This window comes from Penicillium chermesinum (genome assembly GCF_028974085.1).
Source record: "Penicillium chermesinum strain IBT 19713 chromosome Unknown utg000003l:1.0-5111272.0:1.0-5115320.0, whole genome shotgun sequence".
NCBI lineage: Eukaryota > Fungi > Ascomycota > Eurotiomycetes > Eurotiales > Aspergillaceae > Penicillium > Penicillium chermesinum.
In genome coordinates this window covers 1240079-1253201 of record NW_026695313.1, presented here as the reverse complement: position 1 = coordinate 1253201, position 13123 = coordinate 1240079, and the positions used below count along the sequence as shown (strand labels likewise).

The 13123-nt window shown below is 40.4% G+C and overlaps 2 protein-coding genes across 2 annotated transcripts; both read right to left on the bottom strand.

The window, feature by feature from the left end:
• Nucleotides 1–739: 739 nt before the first annotated feature.
• Nucleotides 740–1955, bottom strand: N7468_003359 (uncharacterized protein; the record flags this gene model as incomplete). Its single annotated transcript, XM_058472656.1, has 3 exons — nucleotides 740–1483; nucleotides 1545–1819; nucleotides 1910–1955. The coding sequence occupies 3 exons, from the start codon at nucleotides 1953–1955 to the stop codon at nucleotides 740–742; spliced, it is 1065 nt and encodes a 354-aa protein (XP_058331659.1).
• A 1525-nt stretch (nucleotides 1956–3480) lies between these two features.
• Nucleotides 3481–5084, bottom strand: N7468_003358 (splicing factor u2af large subunit; the record flags this gene model as incomplete). The annotated part of the gene is made up of 2 exons (XM_058472655.1): nucleotides 3481–4674; nucleotides 4734–5084. 2 exons carry the CDS (start codon nucleotides 5082–5084, stop codon nucleotides 3481–3483), a joined length of 1545 nt encoding a protein of 514 aa, XP_058331658.1.
• Nucleotides 5085–13123: the final 8039 nt, after the last annotated feature.

The window sequence follows — 13123 nt, the reverse complement described above, 5'->3', positions numbered from 1 at the left end:
AAAGGTGTTGACGAGCCATTTTATGGCCTGACTTGGTGTCAGTTTTGCCGCTTTGAATACTGATCACTTTATGGCCTTTGGATTCGGGCTGAGCTATGCAACCCTATCGCTTCGATGATATGTGCAGGAGAATACATCGTCAACTGGGGAGCCTGCGTTTCAGATTCCTGCGCAGGGGAGCAATATGGGCAAGGTCACCGGTAGGGAAGCGGTGCAGATTAATCTTAAAGTTCTTCGATTATCCAGCTAAGGGTGTTAAGTGGCTTGCAATTTCTCAGAAAGCGTTGGGGAGTGGCCCTTGGACAGGGAGTGGACGGAGAGAGGAGGAGCTGCTCGTACACATTCTTTGTGAGATTCACCGCTATGATTTCGGACTTGCAGGTAAGGAGTGTTGTCAGTTCGAAGAGTGCCTAGAATCTATATATACTATGTTATAGGATGTATTTGGTCGATTATTCTATTTTAGGATTTACCAATAGCATGTTTCTGAAGACAACCTTGGAGTAGAGCCTGCCCGGCCTCGTTACTGCTCATGTGTCGACATCTCCCACCAATCTATACATGAAGCCTGCTTGCAGCAGAAGCTCTTCTGGAAAAGTCCAGCGGCTAAAGACTTGGTCTGGAGAGAGAGAGAAAGAAGGTATGGCAAAGAGTGATGTCGATGTTTCCGTTTCATCATCTAAAGCAAGTCTATCATGTATATACTTTCATTAAAAGCCCCGGGGATGTCCTAGTGCCTCTACTTGGTCACTCGCTTGCCATCCTCGGTGAACTCAATCTTCTTCTCCGTGATGAGAGACTCCTGCAGGGCAGCACCGATGGTGACAGCCTTGACAGCAGTATCCAAACGAAGCGGGGGAGGGGTGTTATCCAAAGCGGAAGCAGTGAACTCGTTGGCCTCAGTGATGAACGCCTCACGGAACCGACCGTAGTAGTCAGAAGGAATCTCGCGGCGGATACCGGTAGGCTCGTACAGGTTCACCAAGTTAAGTTGCGGCTGGGTGTTGACGGCGATCTTGCCCTTGGTACCGAAGATCTCGGTGCAGTCTTCCTGGCCAGCCGCCATCATGCGAGAGCAGTACAACTGGGCGATCTTGCCGCCGTAGAACTCAATGATGCCGAGTGCATTATCACGATCGTTGTGCTTGCGCAAGTCGGGCTGCACGGCGGTGATACCGATGGCGGTGACGCTCTTGATCTTGATGTCCTCGCCGAAGAACCACAGCGCCAGGTCGATGTCGTGGATGGAGCAGTCGACGAAGATTCCGCCGGAGAACTCAGCGTAGGCGACGAAGAAGCCGCTGGGGTCAAGCTTGTCGCAGGTCTGGGAGCGGAAGACGGAAGGGGTCCCGAAGTCGCCGCTGGCCATGCGGCGGTGGGCGTCACGGTAGGAGGCATCGAACCGGCGGGAGAAACCGCAGATCACCTTCTGAGCGGGGAACTTCTTAATGGAGGCCGCGTAGGCGTCGACGACGGTTTGTGACTGATGGCGCATGCTTATTAGACCCGATCGATCAATGCAATTTACACGGTTTCGTACTCACGATCTCAGGGCTGGTGGAGATGGGCTTCTCGCAGAGAACGTGCAATCCGCGCTCAATGGCCTTGATGGCCTGCTCGGCGTGGACGGTGGTAGCACTGGCAACGACCACGGCCTGCAGAGTCTTCTCCGAGTTGAGCATGTCCTCGTAGTCCTTGTAGGTGCGCACATCGGGCCATTCGGCCTTTGCAGCATCTAACTCAGCCTGTACAGGAGAGCACACGGCAATGAGCTCCGCACGAGGCGTGAAGTTGGCGAAATGACGGGCATGGCGCATCCCTATACGTAAGCACCGTTAGAAGGCTATCCAAAAACCCAAAGAGCTCCATTCTAAGTTTTTTTTTTATTTGATCTGGAGTCTTGACTTACCCATGCGGCCAATACCAGCGACGGCGACTTGGAGTTTCTGAGACATGATGGAAGGAACAAGACAGGATTAGAGAAAACAGCTCAAGCCCTTCCAATTGACAAGCTCTCTTAAAGGAGAAGCTCCAGGATTCTTGCAGAAAATCGGTTGTTGCCCCTCGGCGGACAAACATGAACCCGACAGCGCCTTCAATTACCGGCGGTTTTGGGAAGCAGTTGCGGGCGACTCCACCGTCCCCACACTCCCCCACGTATCCATGGGTTGACCATTTGCAGCTAGGCCAATCACAGGGCGCCCAGATCTTGCCCTCGATGCGGGGATTGGAGGGGACTAGATTTCCCCCACCCTCCATTGGAAACCTGGTTCCAATCGGCCTTTGATTTGCATGTGCCTCTGAATGTCGGAATTTGCGAGAAAGCTGTCATTGAAGGTATAGCTCTCGACTAGCCTTGATCAGGTCAGACTACAGACGAGGGACTATGCAGCTAACACCCCTTGAATCTCCTAGTGGAATTGGGGTTGCAATGCTTCGATTCCCGTTTTGCAGGGCTATACGACAACTGTGTTTGTCTCGATACGATTCTACTGCGTAAATGAGTCTCAAGCGAACGCAGTCCCCTGGAAATCAGTTGCAGTACTGATATGAGATACAGAGGGTCAAGATACTGAGTCCATACATCTCGACATCATCGGATTCCCTGTCAGCAGGCAGTTTTCGCAGCTCACTCGGATGCTCAGATCCGGAGCGGCTAATGCTTTTTTGCTTCAATTCCGAGCTTGTTATTTGCGAACCTGGGCCCATCGTCTCCTGCTGTCAGCCACTCTAGCTGTGATGGCCCTCTGATCATGCACAGTACGGGTATAGGCAAAGACTAGCACACGTGGACATGCCAGTACGTAAGTGGACCAGTAGACCGGTGTTCACTGGCAGTGCTTCATCTCCGAAGCCAACACTGCTAAGGTGCTTTCAATAGATCTGCGGGAGGACAAGCTTTCGGCTCCTTCCTTGCTGCTTGAATTGCTGAAAGGATCAATTTGCCCCAAGAGGATATGGGTTGACTGGTTTGTAGCAAGCTTTGGTGGTAGCAAGCTTTCCTGGGTTCCCCAAGGTCCTCGGCAAGGGAAAAAGACTCGCAAACCACAGTACGCAGGGTATTCGTCGCGCCATTCAGCAAATGCAGACATAATCGTGATGAAGAGGTCACCTTTCAAGTTCGACAAACCTGCTCAACTTCCGTAGCACAGCTCTACTGATTCAGCGAACTTGGGTCGTGTTCCTTGAGCTTGAGCCTAGAGACCGGCCAACTGTTGCTAGGTGCTAGAAGTCCCTCTGGCCATCATTTCGCCTCGTTACTTGATGGCCTACTTACATTCAGTATCACGATTCAAAACTCGGGACCATGGGGCCAAGTCGTCACATTCCATTCTCATGCAACTACCCTGAAATAACAAATCAAATCAGCATGACTGCATACTGTGGGCCTGTCTGCTATGGTACAATCGAACTCCTTTTAGCTTGAAGCGAGGCAAAACTAGAACACACGAAAATAAAGGTTGAAAAAAAAAAACAAGATCACCAGGCATCCACATCGAAATTCTCCTCTCCGAAATAAGACACGACGACGGTGCGATCAGAAAACTTGCGGCCCGCTAACGCCTGGAGGGCAGTGGCTGCTGCTTCGTTGGTTTCGAACTTGACAAAAATTTTGCCTACACCAGCGGTCTGGCGACCAGGGCGAGGGATCTTGATGCGGAGGACTTTGCCGAATTTGTTGCACTCATCCAGGACATCTTCATAGATCTCTTCATAGTCATCGTTGTCGAGCAGCTCGTCTTCGGTGACCATGTTGAGCAGCTGCAACACGCGGCCCCTCTCCAGGTCAGAAGACGTAGTCTTCGCAAACATCGACATGGCATTGACACTCATATCCAGACCGGCGGCTTGGGTGTGTCCGACACTGGCACGAACAACCTTGAGGTGGCGATCGCCCAATTCCATTCCGTTAAGGCCCTCAACAGCGATTGGAGTAGTGCTGGGATCAACGTACTCGCAGAAAGCAATACCGCGAGACTCCTGCGTCGATGCATCTTTGACCAGGATGAACGACTTGAGTTCGCCAAAGGACTTCAACAGCATGATGACCGAATCCTCGGGGATGTAGGGCGGGATGTTGGAAACACAGATCTTGTCCTTGGAATCAGGGACTTCATTCAGGAGAACGCCCTGCTGGAACTCTTGCTCCTCAGGCGTCGGAACAATGTAGTCCTTAGGACGGCGCACCTCCAGGCCCTTTTCATCACCCTCTTCCATTGTAATGCCGTCAAATGCGAGGGCGACAGTAGCATCGGCAGGTGTTTTGAATTCGAGAAGCGCGTAAGATCGGTCGTCAGAAATATGGGCTAAGGTGCATGGATCAGTGGAGTGAATAACATTCAAGCCGTTGAGCTGCAAGTTGAACAAGGAAACAAGAGACTCGACGGTAGCATTCTGAGGGATATTGTGGACAAAGAGGCGTCTGGCCTGGCGCGAGTTGGAAGGCTTCAGCGCGTTGGCCTCCGCAGAGCTAGCCGGCTGGTTCATCAGCGACTGCAGGCGACTGGGATCCATGGGTTGCTGTCGAGGGGCACCAGGCAAAGGAAACATGCCGGAGAGTTTTGCTTGTTCAGCGGTGACGTTTTCGTAGCCGGCGGGCTTGATGTCCCACTGAGTGAGACGGCGCTTGCGAGTCAGGATTGATTCGACGTCGGTGAGATCAGGCGTGGGTTCCTTCTTACGGGCAGGTGACCCGCTGCGTTTGCGTTCGCGACGCTCCCCTCGGTCTCCACGGTCACGATCACGATCGCCACGATCACCTCGATCACCCCGGCCTCCACCACGTCGGTCGTCAAACAGGTCGCGGCGAGGAGGACGATCATCAAAATCACGGCGATGGCGATCACCACGATCACCACGATCACCACGATCGCCGCGATCCCCACCACGATCTCCACGGTCCCATTCTCGGTCATCTCGGCGGTTGGTCGAATAACGGTCCTCACGCTCTCGGGCACGGTAATCACGACTGGTCGAATAGGTATTAGCCTCAGCCTCGCGGCGCGAGGTACGAGATCCATGATGAGGCGAACGCGATCGGCGACGCTCACCACGATCACCTCGGTCCCTGTCGCGCCGTTCATCGCGCTAAAGATGGGTTAGTCGCAATCCAGGTTTACTTTGTGATGCTGGAGACTTTACATAGTAATCGCGCGAACGGCCAGGTTCTGAAAGGTCAGCATGAATTGGTCCAGAACCCTATAAAAATGCAAAAGACTCACCTCTGGCAGCATAGGTATCACCGTTCATGTTGAGCTTGGGGATGGCAGGAAGCTCTTTGACGGTTGTTCACTGAAGGGGAAAACTGCGAGCTGCTCCGGCGGTGGGAGCACCCGCCTTGACCGCCTTAGCACAATTGACCAGGCAGTACGGAGTACTGTAGCATATACGATCCTAGTCTGTCTAAACCAGAACCGTATCTCAGAAACTAGAAGATGACTCAAGATCCGAAAGGAAAGGTGTTATATTCCTAAAGCTAAAGTCGCCCTCCTCGGGGGAATAATAATGACTAAATGATGACGGCTCCACCGCCCTTCGAACCTGAATCTGGCTGCCCCGTAAACGGAGAAATTGCCGGCAGAAAAAGTGTTTCCCGCCCGTGCCGTCATATTGGGGCCCGAGCCCAGATTTCAGGCCGAAATCTTGCGGAGCTGCATCATTATTGCGAATAGTGGATAGTGTAGGATCAATATACGAAACCTTCTAGGGTTCTTCCCTCCTCAGCCCGTTCCGTAGCGATCCAGTAACTCTTGCTCCTTCTACAGGAGGTCCAGTCCCAGCAGCTTGTCTTTATATTCTCAGTTTTCGTCTTTGTTGCGATCCTGTATCTTATCTGATGGGGTTGGGGAATAGAGGTTCGAGACGATCCAGTCCTCTGGATTGTACGCACGGGGGGATGTCTCCTGGTAAGGATCTTCAGTCTCTTCCTCAGAAGCCTGGATAGCTGCGGGTTGTGTTCGGTCCGATCTTGTCTTTTTTATAGGTCGTTGTTCGTCCTCTATCGTCAGAGTCTTCGGCCCTCTATCCTCAGAAGATGATTTTTTTGGGTGTTGAGTCGGATCAGATACTATCAGAAAGAAGCATGCTTGTAAGTTATTCTTGTCTTATACTCGGCCTCTCCGGATCCGAGTCTGAGCTATAAGCTTAGTTTGTATCCTTTTATTCTCTTTTCTGAGACAAGCATTTTCACGAATTAGCTCCCCGACTTCTGTCTTGTTTTGTATTTTTATATCTATGATTGCCTACGCTAGACGCTCTTTTAACTCTTGTAAGGACACTTTCTAGAACCTTTTTAGTAATTCGAATCAATCTTCGGTCTGTTCTTTGTCTATTATATCCTCTATCAGATCAGATTTTTGGAATTTCTCTTAATAATTATAAGCCGGAGCTGTAGTATAGACATTTCTTTGTCTAAAGTTATCTGTCCTATTGTATAGGTTAGAGCTATCTTATTGCTTTATCTAATTATCATAATTCTAGATATTCGATTTTTATAAATCATAGATAAACTTATATTTCCTAGTCTTAGTTTTCTCCTCTATGATTTTCTAATATTAGAATTATAGAAGGCTATCCAAATTAAAGTAATCAAGGAAGATTTTTCAGATCTTTAGAGGGAGGCAGACTAGTTCTTACAGTTCCCTATCTATTAATAACAGCTTTACTCTTCTTCCCATATTAATCTAGATATAAGTCATAAATCCCGGATATTTAGAGAGTAACATAAATACTAACCTAGAATATTTCTATTTAATAGATCTATCACTATACTATCTCTTACTAGTTATAATTTCTATAAAATCTTAATAGATTTCTATTAGATCATTCTTATCTTTCTTTATATCTTTCTCTAACTCTAATTATTCCTTAACTTTTATTATCTCTTAAGATATAGCTTCGATCTATAAGGTACTTCCCAGTTCTATCCATAATTCTCCTGTTTCTATGATAGAAGGGAATGCTATCTCCAGCTCCCTATATAGTATCCTTAACGGTTTCTAGTTATTTAGTTTTTTTATCTTATCTAAGACTTTGTTAGTAGGTGAAGATAAGATCATATAGTCACTTAAAAATATCCTTTCTAAGATTACCAGATCCGAAATCGCTGGCAATATAGGAAATCTTGATTATAAAGATTATCTAAATCCCTATCTAACTATAAAGACCTCTAAAAATCACAGCTTAGCTATTATAAATATTAAACCTAAGATATTTCTTAGATCCTACTCTTATTACTCAGAGATCCCTAGATTATCGGTTTCTAGTTAATCATCTAATCTTTAGATTTCACCCAAGCTCCTATAATATATATCTAGAGATTCTATTATAAAAAAAGTCTAAAATAAACTAAAAATAAAAAAAAAAAGAAATAAATCTAAACTAAGAAGGAAAGAATATCTTTGTCAAGCCGGACTTAAGACTAAAAAGTATTAATCTTTCTAGCACAATCAAAAAGTCGATATAGAGATAGAAAAGTTATAGGATAAGATAAAATCTAAATAACTAACTTGTTATTTACAATATAAGACAATATTTCATTCTTATTTATTATAATCTCTGGAACTTCTTTTCTGGCTTCGGCTATATCCAGAACATCTAACCTCCAGCTATCCTTATATACTACCAAAATCTAGATCGGGATCTAATAATAAGTCTTATTTACTCATCCTTTATTATCTCGAGATTGGGATCCTATCTCTAATTACTTTCTTTATAAATTCCCACTACTCTTAGTTCCATCATATAAACTTCTTAGCTTCTCTTTCTAGACAAGCTATCTATAAGATAAACTATTTTAGATGATCGATATAGTACTTCCCAATTATTATTTCTAAGGTAAGATCTTTAAGGATTATAGATTATTTCCCTGCTATCATCTTTCCTATCAAGAAAAGGCTTTTCTAGCGGGTTTCTAACTTTCTCTTATGACCTTTATCTAGTTACGTTTTCTATAAGAAAACCAGATCTCTTGTTTAGAACTGTTAAATAGATTTAACCTCTATCTCGGCTTTCTTTTATAGAAAATACTATTAAATTCTGTCTTATATCTGATCTAACTAATCTAGATAGATATCTGCTATATTCCCGTAAAACAATACAGGTTCTCTTATCTTTTCTACCTCCTTCTATTCTTCTAACCTTAATAGACTATCTAAGAAGACAAATCCTATATCTCAAGGTTAGAATCTTAGGAGTACCTAGACAAACAAGTACCTATATACCAGGATAACACAGGAGTTTATACTCTAGACTATAAATTAAATATACTTGTCCTAGTCGATTATAACATTATAGGATTCGATAGATATAACCCATAAAATTCAGACCAACTTCTTAACTATCCTTTCTACCAGCCCTAATGTCTATGGTATTTTATTTAGCACTATCTAGTAGCTACATCCATAGAATATCAATCTATCGATAAATCTCTGTCTAATAAAATACAACCTATTATCAGAGTACACTTTATCTAGCCATCTAAAGTAACTAACAATATCTCTTTTTATAAAGTCTACTGAGACCTGTTCTATAACAAACTTCTCCAGCCGGGCAATCACAAATCAAGTTATGTAGTTAATGTCTACCAGAATATAGTTATATCCCCGAGCTAATAGAGGATTTAGCAGACTAATATAGTCAATTACAAAAATATCTATTAGTTAAAGTACCACAATAGCCCTTAGATTCTACTTCGAGATGTTTGGTCTAATTACTTGGTATAATTTATATGATCTATAATATTTCTAAATATCTATAAATCTTGTTAGCCACCAGTACTTTTCGATAGCTCTTCCTAGGATAATTCGAACCATATAGTGACCATAAACTTTGTAGAGTTTATATAATACATCCTATAAGTCTTTTTTTAGAATATACTTAGAATAAATACCCTTACACTCCTCTTTTACCAAGATTCCATTTCCCATAATATACACCAAGTAGAACTTCGAGTCTCACAACTCCCTAATGTTGTCTAAAAGGTGTCTTATAATATCCTTATACCAGTTGTCCCTCAGATAATAGATAAACAGATATCTCTCCCATTACCAGCCTTCTTTACTCAGATCCGGCCACAATAATCCTTTTAAGGAACTGTTCCCTATATCCATCCCCGACAAGATCTAAAAACAGCTCAAAAACAGCAGATTCCAGCTATCTTCTAGGCTTAAAAGACTTACTTAGATAGTCTAGTACAAAAGACATAAAAAGCTATCCGCCATAATCTATATCTTCCCCAGAATATACTAAACATCTAATTAATATTCGCTAAGCTAATACTACCAACAAACCAGCTAGTCTACAAAAACTACCTTAATATCACTTTCTACCAAGAAGATCGATTTTAGGGCTAAATAGTCTATATAAAGAATCGTCGAATATCTCGATCTTATTATTAACTAATATACTTTCTCGAGATAACTTAAAACTACTAGAGCCTTCTTTTCGGTAGTATTATACCATATCTCTAGATCTACTAGGATATAAGATATAAATATAACCAGCCTTTCCTACACCAGAATTTTCTTTAACATACAGGTCCCTATAATATAATCTTCGATCTAGAAGAACACTCTCCCTAGACTTATATTTAACATATCTATTATAAGATGATATTAAAGGTCTAGATTCTCTCCCGATAGCTGTATATATTTAAATAAATTATGAATCTATTTAAATATTTGCTCCTGATCTCTTTTCTAGATAAAATCGACTACTCTCTATTCCTTACTTTTTCTAGTGATCATAATTATACTTTTAAAGATATAATACAGATCTATCTATCTTGGGATATAAGATTTTAGATATAAGAGTATATATAGAAACCTTATTAGAGAGGGTTTATCTATCAATATTAACTAAGATGTTATTATATCTAATTTGTCTATAAAAGACTATAACCCTAACCTGGTTCATTTATACTTTAGAACACACATTTCTATAGAGTAGAAAACCAACTTCTTTAGATTCAAGATCAATCCCATCTAAGCCACCCGAGAAAAATAAACCCTATACAAGAAGTTAACCATCTCTATAACTATCTCTATTACCCCTATATCATCATCCATAAAACATCTAAAGCCTATACTATACTTATCCAGGCTAGGTTCCCCATAAGATAAAAGAATTTTCCCACTAAAGACATCCTTCAACCATACATATATTATCAAGACTCTAGTCAGTCTCTGTCTTATTCTCAAATAATAGAACTGGCTATAATATATCTAAAAGACTATTTTCCAGATATATTCTATATCTAGAGAGACAGCCTAGTATCTATTAATCTTATCTATTTTAAAAAAACAATAATACCAATTTTATAAGACTATATTTAGGATAGGTTTAATCTGTCTTATTAGATAGTTAACCTTTATAATAGCACTATTAAATAGAATAAAGTTGTAAACCATCTATAGTCTATCATTAGTTTTTAGGACAAACTTGATTTATAAATACTAGGATGACAAATACCTAGTAATAATTCCTATCTCTTTTATTACTAGAAGGTTTTCTTGTTGCTAGTTGATTTCTATTGGGCTGTAGAGCTTTGTTCTTATAGTTATAGATCTTATTCTGGGATAAGTAGGAATTTGGTAGATTAAGATTTTTGTAGGAGATATATCTCTAATTTCACTGATGAACAGATCTTTCTAAATATAAAGAACTCTTTTTAGAGCTTTTCTCTTCTTGATATTATTTTTTACTAGATTCCTGATCATCCCCAAGTTTTCTTTAATCTAGAGTTATATATCTTTTGTATAAATCTTGGTATTGGTAAACAGCCGCTAAAATTAATAGAGATATTTATTTACTAGAAATCCTAGGCCCCTATATTCCAGAACCTTATCCTATATAATAGTCTCTATATTATAGTTATAAACCATATAACTATCCCATAAGAATAAGAAATCAGTTTTATACTCTAATTACCCTTTAATTACAAATAATAATATTGAATACTACTAATAATCGATATTGTTAATTTCTAGAAGCAAGAGCTTCTTTAAGTAACTATCTAATCTGTTTCAATTTGACTGATAAGCCTTACCTTTATCGGTCAGATATATATCTCTTGAATATATACTAGTTGTGGTGCTAGATAGGATCAAGAGTCCTAACATCACAATCTTTAGTTTTCCTATATATCCTTTATATCTCTGGAGTATATAAAATCTATATCTATATCAGGTCTATAAAAATTAATCATGACTAACTAGATATATTTACAGATCTTTTTCAATATATTAAAATTATCTAGGCTTTCTTAGTCAGTTCTAGTCTCTAAGCTAGAGAATAACTCTTCTATAGATATCTAAACTCCCAATCGAATTTAATAACTGATTTCCCAGTCAATTCTAATCTTATTATCTTTAGAATACTAAGATATACTAATAGACTTCTGTTGCTTTTAATAGATCCTCTAGATAGTATTAATGTTCACCATCTTTGGCAGACTAAAACCTAATAATTTATCCTTGGTTATAGAATGAGAAGGGTTTCTTAAATCAATATATTCAACTTTTATACTCTACCTATTGTTATCCTTAATCGAGTAGATATCTGCTCTATAGGCTCCTTAAATGTCTACTAAGTATATCTAGTAGTGTCTAATTAGCAGCTGATGTGTGGGGTTACCTAGGATTATAATTGCTACGATAAATTGTGTGGATCCTACCAAAGATAACTAGAGCTAGACCAGCTTTATAGCCTTTATTTTCGATCTTTTTACCAATAAGAGGACAATTTTAGGGACTTTGACTGTAGCTAGTTATAAAGTATCTATAACCTGTTTCGAGATAAGGTTTGTCTCCGAACTGCTATCTAAAAAGATCTGTTTTAAATATGCTATCTGTATCTTCTAATCTTGGCTTATCCCCGATATCATCCCTTAAGTATAGAAAAGTTCATATAGATACTTATCCTTAGAGTAGAAGTAATTATCATAATCACCTATTATATTAAAAGAGACTCCTCTAGGAATCATTATCTAAGTTTTGGCTATCCTTAGATGGACCATAGATATAGTTTCTATTTCTTAGTCAGAGACTTCAGATATCTCTAGTATCATTTAAGATATCTACGTTTTGTGTTACTTTATAAGATATCCTCTCTCCTTTTCAGCCTAAGGTTTCTTCTTTTTATCCGGCTTTTCGGGACTTTTATGTCCTATTTCTTCTTTTGTTTAACTTGGATTATTTTGTTGATCAGTTGGTAGATAATAGAAAAGATGTCTATAAGTTAAGAGATTATGATGAAGAATCCTACCTCATTTAACTTCTTTCAGATGTTAAACCGTTCCCCTTTTAGACCACAGATCCCTTTTAGTTTCGCTAGCCTACCCTATTCGCTAAATGATGAGCTCTTCTTATCTTTTTTAGGTATTTCTATTATCGCTTCTATCTTAGCAGCCTTTTGGTGGGTAATAGCTATATAATATAGGTCTTGTATAGTCTGTGATCTATTATATAAGAACACTATTACCATTTTTGTTAACTTATTTGTGTTGGTAGAGTATGCTATGTTAATATTATAGTAAGGAATATCACTCTACTAACTAATAATAGGGTTATCCTTCTTTAGATATTAAACCTATACTGTATCCTAAAAATTGCACAAGTTCATCTTATAGACCTAGTTATAATTGTCTACTTTAATCTAGGCTATAATCCTTTTATCTCTTCCTAGAATCTAATTTAGCAGGACTAGAGATATCTTTACTTCTAGAGATAGATTTTTCCATAACTAGTCCGATTCCCGAAATCGACGTTATTCTTTAATAAGCTTTGGAGGATTTATATATATAAGAGCCTAATATCTAGTTTAGCTATATTAGTAGTATACCATATTAGTCGACCCTATTAATATAGCTGGATATCCGGCTCTCCCTACTCTTATAAACATCTCTACTACTAGTTAGCATAATACTTGGTATTAGATAGGTTAATAAGACTACAAAACTTGTATCTTCTCAATCCTTTTAGTCAAAGCCAAGATTAACTCTCTCTAGAATTTATTACAAGACTTCTCGACCTCCATCAATAACAACAAGCCTCTTACTATAATACTTACTATCTCGATAACTATATTGATTATTATAGATACCATATAATATAAGATTCTGGTA